A 17,550-nucleotide genomic window follows, 5' to 3' on the forward strand; every position below is an offset into this window, starting at 1 on the left:
CGAGTGGAGGACAGAGGAGCCTCTTAAAGAAGAAGTTACAGGTCTGTGAGAGCCAGAAATCTTGCTTGTCTGGAGGTGACCAAATACTTATTTTCCACCATAATTTGCAAATAAATTCATAAAAAATCCTACAATGTGATTTTCTGGATTTTTTGTTCCCGTTTTGTCTGTCAGAGTTGAAGTGTACCTATGATGAAAACTACAGGCCTCTCTCGTCTTTTTAAGTGGGAGAACTTGCACAATTGGTGGCTGACTAAATACTTTTTTGCCCCACTGTATAGAGAAACAGTCAGCATGCAGACTGTATATATGTTTTAAAAGCAACATTTTTTAAATTATTAGGATTGTTTGTAATGGGTACTGTACACAACATGTTGTTTGTTCTACTTTTACTGAGGTTATATCACTTCCTACAGCACAACAGTGCGTTCACATAGGCAGGGCTGAGGTCCTATCACTTCCTACAGCACAACAGTGCCTTCACATAGGCAGGGCTGAGGTCCTATCACCTCCTACAACACAACAGTGCCTTCACATAGGCAGGGCTGAGGAGGAATGAAGAAACATATATTCTCAGAAAACTCTCAACCACATCCTAAACACAAAGTAGTTTCTCTCACAAATAAAGTAGGTCCCTACAGCACAATGCAGCACATCAGGAACTAAAAGAAAAGCTCTCATCTGAGCAGGTGTAAGGGGTGAGTTTTTATACCATTTCACATTAGAGGCCCACAGATCAACAATGTGGTTCCTATCCTGATATATCCTATCCTATCCTGATATATCTACTCTATCCTGATATAGCCTATCCTGATATATCTATTCTATCCTATCCTGATATATCCTATCCTTTCCTACCCTGATATATCCTCTCCTATCCTTATATATCCTATCATGATATATCTATTCTATCCTATCCTGATATATCCTTTCCTACCCTGATATATCCTATCCTGATATTTCCTATCCTGTCCCACAATATACATGACTTGCAGCCTATGCAGTACAAAGCCATCAAGACCATTTTATTGTCTGCAAACAGTGTCAAATATCAAATATATTTATGTCAAATTCTGGTCTGCATCAATGATACATTGTGTCTTGGTTTTACACTTTACTTTATTGAGTTTATATTTGCAGGGACAGAGCACATGACAGGAGGTTGGCGGTAATGGCTGGAGCTGAATCAGTGGAATTACATTCGCTCAGTTCCAGACATTATTATGAGACGTCCTCCCCTCAGCAGCCTCCACTGGTGCACATTAATCAACATTTCAGTAAAAGTGCTGGTTTTAGCCAGCTGGCTAATTTAAAACTGTAGTCCCTAGACAGGTTACCCACAATTTGATAGACACACACATCTCTGACAGCATGCCAGCACGGATTGGGTGTGTTCAAGAAATACACATTTGAAGACCGTAAACGCTTTTGCAGACATTGTAAATCTATGCTATTCAGCGCAGGTCTGTGCCAAATGTGTGTTTCTGGAACGCACCAATTGGCAATGCGCATGCGCAGTCGCCTTAACTCCTGGAACGCACCCATCATCACATGATTTTGACTCGACGTCGACACAGTCAGGTGATAAAATTCTGTTGTTGTTATCTCAAGTCAAATTGTCCAGTCATTGTGCTGGCGGATCAGGTTGTAGCTAAAGTTATTCTGCAGCTGTAAAATGAAGGTTTTGTACCTGTGTCTTTTCGCGGCACTTGCTTTGGCATCTGATGCACTCGTCCGGTAAGTAAAGTCAAGTTATATTAGCCGAGCTAGCTTGTCAAATAGAAAAGCAATGATCTTTAAACAGTTGAGCCACCAGTTACGTCCTCAGTTAAATAGCTAGCTAGTATTACAAAATAGATAGGTTTAGCTAGGTTTGTGAATATTTACTTTGCTGAATGAATAGTGAAGACGACCTTGGGCTACAAAGTGACGTTAATTACATTTTATCAAGTCGCACTAGAGCAAGGTGTTTGTTGTTTTCCATTAGCTAGTGTTAAGTTTCTCGCCCAGGCAAACGTGTTGTGACAATGTCAAATAGAAATCAGCTAAGGTCAATATCCCAAACGCGATTTAAGGCAGGTTTTCAGACCGTCTGACCTGTGTCATGCAGTAAATTAGATCAAGGTTGGTTTATAGACCGTCTGACCTGTGTCATGCAGTAGTAGTAAATTAGATTAAGGCTGGTTTATAGACCGTCTGACCTGTGTCATGTAGTAACACAACTGTTGTAGCGAGATCATGAACATGATATTGTCGTCTGACATCAAACTAGTAGCATTAAATCAGCACAGCAGCCCGGTGCTCCAAATTGTAGACTTTCTCTATTTCAACTAAAATAAACCCATCCGTTTAAAAGTGAATTAATGGAAACCTAGCAAGCCAGGCAACTAAAAGTTATTTTCTAAACAATGTTTTGGTTCGTTGCTAGCTAGTTAATTACCGTTAGCTAGCTAGTTCAAATAAGGTCAATGACCGTTAGTATAGCCGACGTCTTAACTTGAGCTACCTTTTTATTCATTATTACAGGAAACTAAACCCACAACATTATTTACAAGGTAGTGGTGAACTTACAGAGAATGGTGGGATGAAATAAAAATATGTAATTCAATCGGAGGATTTTATAACTCCTGCATCAATTTGTCACAGTAAGATTTGGTCTGGTTGCTGTGGCTGCCCGGTAACCACGACAACGGACGTTGCGACAGTTGCCGATAACTTTTTTTTAAAAGTGTCGTTCAGAACAGTGACACTTGTCGCATTATAAATGTCTACAGACATGTCGTTAGACCAACTAATAAACTGGCCTTAACCTGTCTGATAATAGTCATCTGCTTCATCAATGGAACTTGTTTATTTCCTATGTATTCTTGTCATGTTATCTTTGATTAGTGTATTCCTCATTAATTGTTATATTGTTCATGTTTCCCATTCGGCAGTGTCCTTGTCAAACAGATATTACAATTAGCTAGGTTGCCACATGCAGCACTTGTTCTAGCTTGCAAAGGATGTTGGCACCAGTGTTCTTCACTGTGTCTGTCTGAGATTAGGAGACCTGTAACTATTCAGAAGTTGTTTCCCAGCAGGGACTAGGTTGAGTAGATCCTAGAAAGGGCTGACCAGTAGACCTGCTGAGATTCTGCTTGACCTACCAACTGTTCAGGGCTGGCTAACCATTTCAAAGGAGTTCTCTAATAAATTCTCTCTCGCTATGTCTCCCTCTCTTTCCCTCCCCCTGTATCTCTCTCTTCCCCGTCCTCTCCTTCTTCTCTCTCTCCCACAGAATTCCGTTGAGGAAGTTCCGTTCCATCAGGCGTACCCTGACTGACTCGGGCAGGGCAGCAGAAGAGCTGTTGGCCGGGCAGGAACACACTAAGTACAACAACCTGGGCTTCCCCTCCTCCAGTAATGGACCCACTCCAGAAACCCTGAAGAACTTTATGGATGTAAGAAGATCCTCTAGTCGCTACTAACCAGAGACCTGGGAGTGGAGTAGTTACCCTTGGGATGCGTCCCAGATGGCACCCTATTCCCTACGTAGTGCGCTACATTTGATCAGAGCCGTGCTATGGGCCCCGGTCAAAAGTAGTGCACTTTAATAGGAAGTAGGGTGCCATTTGGAACGTAGGTGACCTGTGCCAATGGAGTGGTCACCCTTGACTTCCCTAATGCACTGTAGCACAAGCTACAAGCCAAGCAGGCAGGCCAGGAAAAAATCCAACAAAGAATCTGTTGTCGCCAGAATCCGTTTAGTCCTCCTAGCTAGCTGAATTAGTAGCGTTTCAAGGCAAAGCCCAATCCCCCTCTCTGTCCTGAAGGGAAGATGGACGATCCCTTCTGATTTCACATGTCCCATTTTAAAGTTGGGTAATCAGATTTGTTAGTTTATGTGTGACGGAACAAGAACGTTGGTCATATGACGAGTAACTCGGCTTCCCGTCAGTGTTGGGTCTTTTCTCTGTGTGACCGAACAGGAACTAGGAATAGTTGGTCATATGACGAGTAACTCAGCTTCCCGTCAGTGTTGGGTCTTTTCTCTGTGTGACCGAACAGGAACTAGGAATAGTTGGTCATATGACGAGTAACTCAGCTTCCCATCAGTGTTGGGTCTTTTCTCTGTGTGACCGAACAGGAACTAGAAATAGTTGGTCATATGACTGGTGACTGAGGACAAGGAAGGCCTGATCTTCTAAGCTCCCTGAGCCTGTTCAGCTGACAATTTGTAGACATAACGTACGGTTTATCCTCGGCAAATCCACTAGGCTTTGTGTTTATGTAGTTTAATCTGAACACCAGAAAAAAAATAGGGCCTTGTACTCTAGTTTTTTTTTTTTAGGTCACCATCTAGTACTGGGTCAGACCCCTCCCCCCCTTCCACCTTGCATCCAGAACAACTCAAATTCTTTGGGGCATAGCATGTAGCTCAATTGGTATCAAGGGACCTAACGTGTGCCATGAAAACATTCCCCACCCCATTACACCACCAGCCTGTACTGTTGACACCAGGAGACGGGGCCAGACCATTATACCAACGCCACCAGCCTGTACTGTTGACACCAGGCGAGACCATTATACCAACGCCACCAGCCTGTACTGTTGACACCAGGCGATGGGACCATTTTACCAACGCCACCAGCCTGTACTGTTGACACCAGGAGACGGGGCCAGACCATTATACCAACGCCACCAGTCTGTACTGTTGACACCAGGCGAGACCATTATACCAACGCCACCAGTCTGTACTGTTGACACCAGGCGACGGGGCCAGACCATTATACCAACGCCACCAGTCTGTACTGTTGACACCAGGCGACGGGACCAGACCATTATATCAACGCCACCAGCCTGTACTGTTGACACCAGGCGACGGGGCCAGACCATTATACCAACGCCACCAGCCTGTACTGTTGACACCAGGCCAGACGGGGCCAGACCATTATACCAACGCCACCAGCCTGTACTGTTGACACCAGGCGACGGGGCCAGACCATTAAACCAACGCCACCAGCCTGTACTGTTGACACCAGGCCAGACGGGGCCAGACCATTATACCAACGCCACCAGCCTGTACTGTTGACACCAGGCGAGACGGGGCCAGACTATTATATCAACGCCACCAGCCTGTACTGTTGACACCAGGGGACGGGGCCAGACCCTTATACCAACGCCACCAGCCTGTACTGTTGACACCAGGCGACGGGGCCAGACCATTATACCAACGCCACCAGCCTGTACTGTTGACACCAGGCGAGACGAGGCCAGACCATTATACCAACGCCACCAGCCTGTACTGTTGACACCAGGCGACGGGGCCAGACGGGACCAGACCATTATACCAACGCCACCAGCCTGTACTGTTGACACCAGGCGAGACGGGGCCATGGACTGCTGCTGCTTACGCCAAATCCTGACTCTGCCATCAATTGACGCTTTTCCTCTCCTCAGTTGTCCAGTGTTGGTTAATGCGTTCCCCTCTGGAGCTGCTGCTTCTTGTTTTTAGCTGATGGGAGTGGAATCCGGTGTGGTCGTCTGCTGCAATGGCCCATTTGTGACGAAGGCTGACGAGTGGTGCGTTCCGAGATGCCGTTCTGCACACCACTGTTGTACTGTGCCGTTATTTGTCTGTTTGTGGTGTAACAGTATGACTTTAGTCCGTCCCCTCGCCCCTACCCGGACTCGAACCAGGGACCCCTCTGCACACATCAACAACTGACACCCACGAAGCATCGTTACCCATCGCTCCACAAAAGCCGCGGCCCTTGCAGAGCAAGGGGAACAACTACTTCAAGGTCTCAGAGCGAGTGACGTCACCGATTGAAATGCTATTAGCGCGCACCACGCTAACTAGCTAGCCGTTTCAAATCTGTCACAGTAGTACGCCGGTTAACTTGCACGATTTGTCATTCTCCTTTGACCTCTCATCAACGAGCTGATTTCACCCCCACAGGACTGCCGCTGACTGGATGTTTGTTTGTTTGTCGCACCATTCTCGGGAAACCTTAGACCCAGGCTAGGCAAACCCTGGTCCTGGAATGCCGCGGGCACTTCCTGTTTTTGATTTAACAGACCTGGAAGACCAGGTGTGGTGCCTAGTTGCAGTACCTGTGGCACTCCAAGAACAGGGTTGGCTAGCCCTGCCCTAGACACCGTCGTGCGTAAAAAGCCCAGGAGGCCGGATGTTTCTGAGATACTGGAATCGGCGTGCCTGGCACTGACTCATACCACGCTCAGTCGCTTAGGTCTCTCATTCTGCCCATTTCTAACGTTCCATGGAACAGTAACTGAATGGCTCGAAGCCTGTCTGCCTGCTTTATATAGCAAGCCACGGCCACCTGACTCACTGTCTGTAGGAGTGAACCATTTCTGTGAATGGAGGGGTGTACCTAATAAACTGGCCAATGACTGTGTTCATGATATCAGTTCCACCAGCATTAGATAAAGATTCTGAGTAGCCTACACGGTACAGTAATCGTTCTGGTTTCTGAGTGTTTTGTCCGGGACTCTGATAATTCCTTCCACTGAGCTGAGGGATGTGCACACACAGGAAAAGGTTGTGGGTTACACTGTTTCCTAGACTCTCACAGAAAGTGAGTTGCGGTGTGTAGATTCATCCAACGGTAGGTACAAGGTTACACACACACACATCTACCATATACAATGTAATGCAATTCCTCCTATGAAGCTTGAAAAGTTGGAGCTGTGACTGAATACAGTTTTCAACATAGAATGGTTTCAGACACTTCATAACATCTTGCAGAGTAATTGAAACTTTCACATCAAACCACTTAGATATCAACCAACCACAATACAGCCACCATACAGCCACCATACAGCCACCATACAGCCACCATACAGCCACAATACAGCCACAATACAGCCACAATACAGTGACTGAATGAACCCGTTGTGCCTTCAATAGTCAGCTCTTTAATAAGAGAAAGGTTTGTGTCCACAAATGGCCCCCTATTCCCCAACAAGGCTCTGGTCAAAAGTAGTGCACTATATAGGGAATAGAGTGCATAGGGCTCTGGTCAAAAGTAGTGCACTATATAGGGAACAGAGTGCATAGGTCTCTGGTCAAAAGTAGTGCACTATATAGGGAATAGAGTGCATAGGTCTCTGGTCAAAAGTAGTGCACTATATAGGGAATAGAGTGCATAGGTCTCTGGTCAAAAGTAGTGCACTATATAGGGAGTAGAGTGCATAGGTCTCTGGTCAAAAGTAGTGCACTATATAGGGAGTAGAGCCTTTTTGGTAGACTAAGACTGCTAATATAATCACAACTAAGTGATCAGGCAGTCTCTCAAGAGGATTGAATTGACTGTAGAGTTTCATTTCCTATGAGTCCTAGAAAAAAAGGAAGTTGAGTCATCGTATTGAAAAAGATGTTGCGTAATCGTTCATTCTCTGCTTGCAACAGAAGGTTAGCTGACTGTTAGAACGTGGAGAAGATAAATCACTGAGACCTATTGGATTGACCGAAGATATAAAATGGTAGATTGGAGTCCTAGAAAGAGGGAAGTTGACTCTGTGTAAATATTAAACTGTGTAGTTATTATTTAAGATATAAAGGGCTAGATTGGAGTCCTAGAAAGAGGGAAGTTGACTCTGTGTAAATATTAAACTGTGTAGTTATTATTTGCCCATGAACAGAAGGTTAGCTGACTTGTATGTTCAACAGCGTGACCAGGAGAAGAGATCACTCTGACCTGTTTTACTTTAGACAAACAGTTTCTGACACTTGGCAGAGCCAACTTCTCTATCAGTCTTGGATGTAGAACGGACTGCACTAATCACATGACGTGCATGAACAGACAACTTTAGGTAGACCTTGCCACATGTGTTCAGGCCAGCTCGAACTGTTAGAAGGGATTGCCTTCACTGTATCCCTACAACGTGACCAAAGCATAGTGGAGCTTGTTCTTCTGAGGGAATAGGTATATGAAGAACCAGCTGAAACTGGGCCTCTGTCCTCCACCAGTTTGGGAGTCCACTTTAATGTGAAGATCCTACTTCCTGCTTTCTAGTCCGGGAGCCGTTTTGATTGGATCCTTGAAACCACAGTTGTTTTTATTTCATGCAGCCGTGTGTGTGTGTGTTTTCCAGGCTCAGTACTACGGTGAGATCGGCCTGGGGACTCCCGTCCAGACATTCACTGTGGTGTTTGATACCGGCTCCTCCAACTTGTGGGTTCCTTCCGTCCACTGCTCCTTCACAGACATCGCCTGCTGTAAGTCGACACTACACTGACTCAATCCCATATGTATCGATACAGTTGTCACGTCACGTCCTCTCAGATCCTCCACAAGTCCGTAGGGGTCTAGGGTTGCATTTTTGGGGAATGGGCCGTTGGCTCGTACACACGTGACTGGAGCTAGAAGGACCTACTCACTTCCAGGACACTGGTTTTTATAAGCAGCATGAATATTAACGAGCTGTATGTGCCTCTTAGTTCAATTCTAGGTTTAATCTGTTTCTAAGAATCCTCTCTTTTATTCTTTTGTTTGTTCTTTCTGCCAAATGCCGTTCTTCCATTTAGTTAAAAAAAAAATGTGTTTATTTCACCTTTATTTAACCAGGTAGGCCAGTTGAGAACACCTTTATTTAACCAGGTAGGCTAGTTGAGAACACCTTTATTTAACCAGGTAGGCTAGTTGAGAACACCTTTATTTAACCAGGTAGGCTAGTTGAGAACACCTTTATTTAACCAGGTAGGCTAGTTGAGAACACCTTTATTTAACCAGGTAGGCTAGTTGAGAACACCTTTATTTAACCAGGTAGGCTAGTTGAGAACACCTTTATTTAACCAGGTAGGCTAGTTGAGAACACCTTTATTTAACCAGGTAGGCTAGTTGAGAACACCTTTATTTAACCAGGTAGGCTAGTTGAGAACACCTTTATTTAACCAGGTAGGCTAGTTGAGAACACCTTTATTTAACCAGGTAGGCCAGTTGAGAACAAGTTCTCATTTACAACTGCGACCTGGCCAACATAAAGCAAAGCAGTTCAACACAAACAACAACACAGAGTTACACATGGAATAAACAAACATACAGTCAATAATACAGTATAAACAAGTCTATATACGATGTGAGCAAATGAGGTGAGATAAGGGAGATAAAGGCAAAAAGGCCATGGTGGCAAAGTAAATACAATATAGCAAGTAAAACACTGGAATGGTAGATTTGCAGTGGAAGAATGTGCAAAGTAGAGATAAAAGTAATGGGGTGCAAAGGAGCAAAATGTCCTCTCCAAAAGGCTTCAACGTGTTCTTCCTTCTAGGTTATAGAACGATTGATATTGGCCATGTTTGACAGATTTAAAGTGACACATCCCCTTCTCTCTGTCTGTCAGTGCTTCACCACAAGTATAACGGTGCCAAGTCCAGTACGTATGTGAAGAACGGAACGGCCTTCGCCATCCAGTATGGGTCTGGCAGTCTGTCTGGGTACCTCAGCCAAGACACATGCACGGTAGGTTCCAAGGTCACACTCTTGTTTAAATAGACCTAGCCTCTGAAACGGTGCTGTACAAATCAAATCCATTGTCACTGTTGTACTATTCTCCAAAGCAATTCCCTTTTTTTAAAGCTGTTTTTTGTTCTTAATGATTTTAAACAGCGTTTCCATTTGACAATATAAAAAATACAATCTCTCTGTGTTTAGGTGTCAGTTTGGAGACCTGACGGTCTATAGATGTGTTTATAATGGATGTGCTGCTCATCTCTCTGGTAGATTGGAGGACTGTCCATAGAGGAGTGTTTATAATGGCTGTGCTGCTCATCTCTCTGGTAGATTGGAGGACTGTCCATAGAGGAGTGTTTATAATGGATGTGCTGCTCATCTCTCTGGTAGATTGGAGGCCTGTCCATAGAGGAGTGTTTATAATGGCTGTGCTGCTCATCTCTCTGGTAGATTGGAGGACTGTCCATAGAGGAGTGTTTATAATGGCTGTGCTGCTCATCTCTCTGGTAGATTGGAGGACTGTCCATAGAGGAGTGTTTTATAATGGATGTTCTGCTCATCTCTCTGGTAGATTGGAGGACTGTCCATAGAGGAGTGTTTATAATGGCTGTGCTGCTCATCTCTCTGGTAGATTGGAGGCCTGTCCATAGAGGACCAGGGGTTCGGTGAGGCCATCAAGCAGCCTGGCGTAGCCTTCATCGCTGCTAAGTTTGACGGCATCCTGGGCATGGCCTACCCCCGTATCTCTGTGGACGGGGTCGCTCCACCGTTCGACAACATCATGAGCCAGAAGAAAGTAGAGCAGAACGTGTTCTCCTTCTACCTCAACAGGTGAGACCGAGAGGAGTGCCTCACCTATATTTGGCTCCGGAGTCCTTGTTGGAGATTTAGGCCTGGATTCCTGGACATGGATAAGATAAGCCTATACTGTAACTAAAAAGCCCCATGTCTATTGAAATAGCTGGTTATTTTTCGTTTAACCTTTTTATTTAACTAGGCAAGTCAGTTAAGAAAAATGACGGCCTACCAAAACGCCTCAAAGTACCAGGTTAAATCTGTATCCAGGAAACTAGCACAACAAGTCTGAGTTTGTCTCTGCTCTGCAAAGACATTATTATAAACATAGTAAAAGGACTGTTTGGTCTTGTTTGTGTGTCAGGAACCCAGACTCTGAGCCCGGCGGGGAGCTCCTGCTGGGAGGAACTGACCCGAAGTACTACAGTGGAGACTTCCAGTACCTCGACGTCAGCCGCCAGGCCTACTGGCAGATCCACATGGACGGGTGAGTGCTCTTCCTTCACCTGTTGTTTATGTGCTGCCACTTCTGCCGCTGCTTGTGTTAGTTACTCTAACTCCACCATAACTATCTCCTTCCTACATTAACCATCTGTTGTTGGTGGACACTATATTAGTATGTCTGTGGTCAGTTCTGTGTCAGAATTATTCAGTTTACAACTTTTTTTGAGGCCTTTTTTTGAGCTGGTGAAATGGACGGCACACACATTTTGTGAATATCCACCGCATTCTCTTGGGAATCTCAGGAAACTTACCCTTCGACCTTACCCTTCGCTCCACACGTCAAACAGAAGCTTCCGGAAAACAACATTCTGCGAGCAAGAAGCCTTCTAAGAGGAACCAAGGCTGGCCGACGTAAACAAAGATTTGCACTGTTGGTTTCGGTCTCATGTAGAAGTGCCAAGAGACCGAGCCTTAACTGCAATTAAGAAAGCATAAAGATGCTAAATCTCCCCACTGTCTGCTAAATATCCTAACCTGCCATTCTAAATCTCTGCAAAACAAAGTGGATGAGTTTGAACTTTTGCTCACATCATCCGGGACAGAAGTTGGTTGTTTAACAGAAACATGGACGCATGGAGAACATTCCAGATGAATCTCTAAACATAGAGGCAGAAATCTGTCTTAATGTGAAAGGAAGAGTGGCCGTATGTGTGTATAGTCCCCAGGTTAGGAGACGGGCGGACCTAAAGAGATGAGTGTGTGTCCCGGAGCGGCTAACGAGAAGAAACTGCAACAGGAAGCCATTGATGATCTCATTAACACCATCGACTCTGAAGTTGAAGTCACCTGAAGCAGGTGTTGTCTTATGTGGGGATTTCAATCATCTATCTACCAAGACCCTCATCAAATCCCACCCAGGTTTAAAACCGGTTGACAAAAAACAAGACCTGTGGAGACGCCATGATTTGATCTTGATGATAACAAACGCAATTGAAAAAGGCAAGGATCTCTGTTCAAAGGCTCATCTGAGGGACTAAGAATCCACTAGACGACAGAATGTACATTCAAGCACTCAAAGAAGAATCCAGAAGTGTTGTGGGACGTCATCACCAACACAGAGCTGGTCGAGTAAAATCACCTGGAGGCTCCATACCGATTTGATGGTGTGGAAACGGACGAGGTTGAGGTCCTGAACAACATTTTTGCTGAAGCATGGACAGGAAGTACACCTCCTGGGTGGACGGGCCTGTTCCAGGTGGAACCAGCTCCACTAATCCCGGGTGTACGGCCTGTTCCAGATGGAAACAGCTCCACTAATCCCGGGTGTACGGCCTGTTCCAGGTGGAACCAGCTCCACTAATCCCGGGTGGACGGCCTGTTCCAGGTAGAACCAGATCCCCTAATCCCGGGTGGGCGGCCTGTTCCAGGTGGAACCAGCTCCACTAATCCCGGGTGGGCGGCCTGTTCCAGGTAGAACGTGCCCAAAAAGGACAATCAAGATGATAACAAAACGGAGACATCCCGCTGACCCTTCCATCACTACAGTCAGAGGTCAAGCAGCAGTAAGATTGGTCACTGACATGATGCACCAACCTGACCACCCTGATCTACTGGCACAGAGAAGAGGAGACGGTACTGAACCCTCCTCTACATGATCTACTACCACAGAGGAGATGGTACTGAACCCTCTACATGATCTACTACCACAGAGGAGAGGAGATGGTACTGGACCCTCCTCTACATGATCTACTACCACAGAGGAGAGGAAACGGTACTGGACCCTCCTCTACATGATCTACTACCAGAGAGGAGACTGTACTGGACCCTCCTCTACATGATCTACTACCACAGAGGAGAGGAAACGGTACTGGACCCTCCTCTACATGATCTACTACCAGAGAGGAGACTGTACTGGACCCTCCTCTACATGATCTACTACCACAGAGGAGAGGAGACGGTACTGAACCCTCCTCTACGTGATCTACTACCACAGAGGAGAGGAGACTGTACTGGACCCTCCTCTACATGATCTACTACCACAGAGGAGAGGAGACGGTACTGAACCCTCCTCTACATGATCTACTACCACAGAGGAGAGGAGACGGTACTGAACCCTCCTCTACATGATCTACTACCACTGAGGAGAGGAGACGGTACTGAACCCTCCTCTACATGATCTACTACCACTGAGGAGAGGAGACGGTACTGAACCCTCCTCTACATGATCTACTACCACTGAGGAGAGGAGACGGTACTGGTAAAGTCCTCCAGAGTCAACTGTACAGCATCAACGCCAGGATAAATCTAAATGTGTTTACCGTAGCCACTTCAATCACACATTTTAATGGCCAAATGTGACTTTAAACAAATATCTTGTCATTGATGTCCTTTTAAATTGAATGTTTTATATTGTTTTTGTCTTGTTTTAAAGTATTGTCTTGATGTAACTGCATTCTGCAAAATTCAGTTTTGTGGACTGCGAGCATGAATGAAATCAACGCTGTTTTCACTATGTCGGGAGGGAACTGTAAACCTAAATGAGTTATTGGTTTAGTGTTTTAAATAGAGAAGCCTGTGAAAAGGCATTTACTGCTCTGAGGACAGATCTTGTGTAACCTCCTTCCACCAAGAAAGCTGGATTCAAACCTGTGTGTGTTTTGTACAGGATGGGTGTGGGGAGCCAGCTGAGTCTGTGTAAGGGAGGCTGTGAGGCCATCGTGGACACCGGCACGTCCCTCATCACCGGCCCCGCGGCCGAGGTCAAGGCCCTGCAGAGGGCCATCGGAGCAACACCACTCATCCAGGGAGAGGTAAGACACAGGATCAACCCCACTCCTCTAGTTCAACACTGTGGTCCCCGACTACAGCTACGTTCCTCCTCTAGTTCAACACTGTGGTCCCCGACTACAGCTACGTTCCTCCTCTAGTTCAACACTGTGGTCCCCGACTACAGCTACGTTCCTCCTCTAGTTCAACACTGTGGTCCCCGACTACAGCTACGTTCCTCCTCCTCTAGTTCAACACTGTGGTCCCCGACTACAGCTACGTTCCTCCTCTAGTTCAACACTGTGGTCCCTGACTACAGCTACGTTCCTCCTCTAGTTCAACACTGTGGTCCCCGACTACAGCTACGTTCCTCCTCCTCTAGTTCAACACTGTGGTCCCCGACTACAGCTACGTTCCTCCTCCTCTAGTTCAACACTGTGGTCCCCGACTACAGCTACGTTCCTCCTCTAGTTCAACACTGTGGTCCCCGACTACAGCTACGTTCCTCCTCCTCTAGTTCAACACTGTGGTCCCCGACTACAGCTACGTTCCTCCTCCTCTAGTTCAACACTGTGGTCCCCGACTACAGCTACGTTCCTCCTCCTCTAGTTCAACACTGTGGTCCCCGACTACAGCTACGTTCCTCCTCCTCTAGTTCAACACTGTGGTCCCCGACTACAGCTACGTTCCTCCTCCTCTAGTTCAACACTGGTCCCCGACTACAGCTACGTTCCTCCTCCTCTAGTTCAACACTGTTCCCCGACTACAGCTACGTTCCTCCTCCTCTAGTTCAACACTGGTCCCCGACTACAGCTACGTTCCTCCTCCTCTAGTTCAACACTGGTCCCCGACTACAGCTACGTTCCTCCTCCTCTAGTTCAACACTGGTCCCCGACTACAGCTACGTTCCTCCTCCTCTAGTTCAACACTGTGGTCCCCGACTACAGATACGTTCCTCCTCCTCTAGTTCAACACTGTGGTCCCCGACTACAGCTACGTTCCTCCTCTAGTTCAACACTGTGGTCCCCGACTACAGCTACGTTCCTCCTCCTCTAGTTCAACACTGGTCCCGACTACAGCTACGTTCCTCCTCTAGTTCAACACTGTGGTCCCCGACTACAGATACGTTCCTCCTCCTCTAGTTCAACACTGGTCCCCGACTACAGCTACGTTCCTCCTCCTCTAGTTCAACACTGTGGTCCCCGACTACAGCTACGTTCCTCCTCTAGTTCAACACTGTGGTCCCCGACTACAGCTACGTTCCTCCTCTAGTTCAACACTGTGGTCCCCGACTACAGCTAAATGAAGTCCCTCTTGACCTGGCCCGTCTCCTATTACTTAGAGAACTGTACTCCACTTTATTTCCTGAATACAGTAGCACCTTCACTGACTGTTTCCGCTTGTGTTTCAGTACATGGTGAACTGTGATAAGATTCCCACCATGCCTGTCATCACATTCAACCTGGGAGGACAGTCCTACAGTCTGACTGCAGAGCAGTACGTCCTCAAGGTGAGTGTCTGTCTTTAGGGGGGGTGCAGATATCCAGCAGATATCCAGCAGGGAGGGGGGGTGCAGATATCCAGCAGGGAGGGGGGGGTGCAGATATCCAGCAGGGAGGGGGGGGTGCAGATATCCAGCAGGGAGGGGGGGGTGCAGATATCCAGCAGGGAGGGGGGGGTGCAGATATCCAGCAGGGAGGGGGGGGGTGCAGATATCCAGCAGGGAGGGGGGGTGCAGATATCCAGCAGGGAGGGGGGGTGCAGATATCCAGCAGGGAGGGGGGGTGCAGATATCCAGCAGGGAGGGGGGGTGCAGATATCCAGCAGGGAGGGGGGGTGCAGATATCCAGCAGGGAGGGGGGGTGCAGATATCCAGCGTCCCTCTGTTGGCTACGATGTTAGTATTTCTGTCGTTTGGTCATTTACATATCGGGCTCTTGTTCATTAGTGCACACTGTAGCAAAACATTGTGCAACAGAAAATAAAAATTAGCATTTCAGCAATGAACAAGTTAGTACCTCTCTGTTTCAAACTGTTTGGTGCTTACTGGACACGATCTGGGACTGTGTGCGTCTCTGTATTCCTTCCCCCTTCTGCTCTGCGTCTGACTGTGTGCGTCTCTGTATTCCTTCTGCTCTGCGTCTGACTGTGTGCGTCTCTGTATTCCTTCTGCTCTGCGTCTGACTGTCTCTGTATTCCTTCTGCTCTGCGTCTGACTGTGTGCGTCTCTGTATTCCTTCTGCTCTGCGTCTGACTGTCTCTGTATTCCTTCTGCTCTGCGTCTGACTGTCTCTGTATTCCTTCTGCTCTGCGTCTGACTGTCTCTGTATTCCTTCCCCCTTCTGCTCTGCGTCTGACTGTCTCTGTATTCCTTCTGCTCTGCGTCTGACTGTCTCTGTATTCCTTCTGCTCTGCGTCTGACTGTCTCTGTATTCCTTCTGCTCTGCGTCTGACTGTCTCTGTATTCCTTCTGCTCTGCGTCTGACTGTCTCTGTATTCCTTCTGCTCTGCGTCTGACTGTCTCTGTATTCCTTCTGCTCTGCGTCTGACTGTGTGCGTCTCTGTATTCCTTCTGCTCTGCGTCTGACTGTGTGCGTCTCTGTATTCCTTCCCCCTTCTGCTCTGCGTCTGACTGTGTGCGTCTCTGTATTCCTTTCCCCTTCTGCTCTGCGTCTGACTGTCTCTGTATTCCTTCTGCTCTGCGTCTGACTGTGTGCGTCTCTGTATTCCTTCCCCCTTCTGCTCTGCGTCTGACTGTGTGCGTCTCTGTATTCCTTCCCCCTTCTGCTCTGCGTCTGACTGTCTCTGTATTCCTTCTGCTCTGCGTCTGACTGTCTCTGTATTCCTTCTGCTCTGCGTCTGACTGTGTGCGTCTCTGTATTCCTTCTGCTCTGCGTCTGACTGTCTCTGTATTCCTTCTGCTCTGCGTCTGACTGTGTCCGTCTCTATTCCTTTCCCCACTCCAGGAGAGCCAGGCTGGTAAGACCATCTGCCTGAGTGGCTTCATGGGCCTGGACATCCCCGCCCCCGCCGGGCCGCTGTGGATCCTGGGAGATGTATTCATTGGCCAATACTACACTGTGTTCGACCGTGACAACAACAGGGTGGGCTTCGCTAAGTCCAAGTAGAACTACAACCATTGGCTACGTCCTCATTCTCCACTATCCATCATCTTCCCTTTTCCTGAAGTGTACACTTGTTCTGCACACTACTTGTCATGGATTTGGAGAATTGGGAAGCAGTTAATGTTTTTTAGGATGTTTTGCGGTACATTTAAAAGTGGATCGAGATGTTATGATTTTTAGACAGGCAAAATCCAAGTGTGGGGGGAAAGACACTACTTGTAAAAGTTGCACAAGTTTCCGTTTTGCTTTTCTGAAATCTTTTAAAACTAGCAATTTAGATTTGTGTAGAGTTCAAATGCACTGATCTAAACAAGCATTTAATGTCTTGAGTTTATTTGCTGTGGAAGTGAAACAGAAAACGTGGAGGTGGTGTTGGAGGAACCGGATCGGGAGTCAAAGATGACGATCAGAACGGACCTTTTTGAGTTTTACCATCTGAGTGATCTGCTGTACGTGTTAAATCAGGGACTTGTTTGTTTTTTAAAGCAACCGAACAATATAACATTTTTAATTTGCGTTTTGAGGCAATGGACCTCTTGTCAATGACTTTTAAGACTGGATTGGATTCAATAAAATAATTGTAAAAAGTGAAGTGCCCCATTTTTTTCGGAATGTCACTGTCAGTCCCCCTTCTAATAGATGCTGTAGAGTAGGGGTACTCTACTCCTGTTTCAGAAGATCAGCTCACACTAATGTCACTGTCAGTCCCCCTTCTAATAGATGCTGTAGAGTAGGGGTACTCCACTCCTGTTTCAGAAGATCAGCTCACACTAATGTCACTGTCAGTCCCCCTTCTAATAGATGCTGTAGAGTAGGGGTACTCTACTCCTGTTTCAGAAGATCAGCTCACACTAATGTCAAAGGTCAGGATAGATATTGTAATTTTATCAGTGTAGTAACAAAAACCCCACCAAGTGACCCATGTGACCCCCAAACTGGTCACACCCCTCTTGTTAGTG

At 46.7% G+C, this 17,550-nt stretch overlaps 1 protein-coding gene across 1 annotated transcript; it reads left to right on the forward strand.

The window, feature by feature from the left end:
- Positions 1-1,634: 1,634 nt before the first annotated feature.
- Positions 1,635-17,183, forward strand: LOC100136761 (cathepsin D). The gene is given in 9 exon segments (NM_001124711.1): positions 1,635-1,737; positions 3,281-3,443; positions 8,104-8,227; positions 9,352-9,470; positions 10,093-10,292; positions 10,621-10,743; positions 13,366-13,510; positions 14,878-14,976; positions 16,433-17,183. Coding segments are annotated over 9 exon segments (1,197 nt in total). The 5' UTR covers positions 1,635-1,675; the 3' UTR covers positions 16,595-17,183.
- The last annotated feature ends 367 nt before the right edge of the window (positions 17,184-17,550 follow it).

This window comes from Oncorhynchus mykiss, chromosome 6, assembly GCF_013265735.2.
Source record: "Oncorhynchus mykiss isolate Arlee chromosome 6, USDA_OmykA_1.1, whole genome shotgun sequence".
Taxonomy (NCBI): Eukaryota; Metazoa; Chordata; class Actinopteri; order Salmoniformes; family Salmonidae; genus Oncorhynchus; species Oncorhynchus mykiss.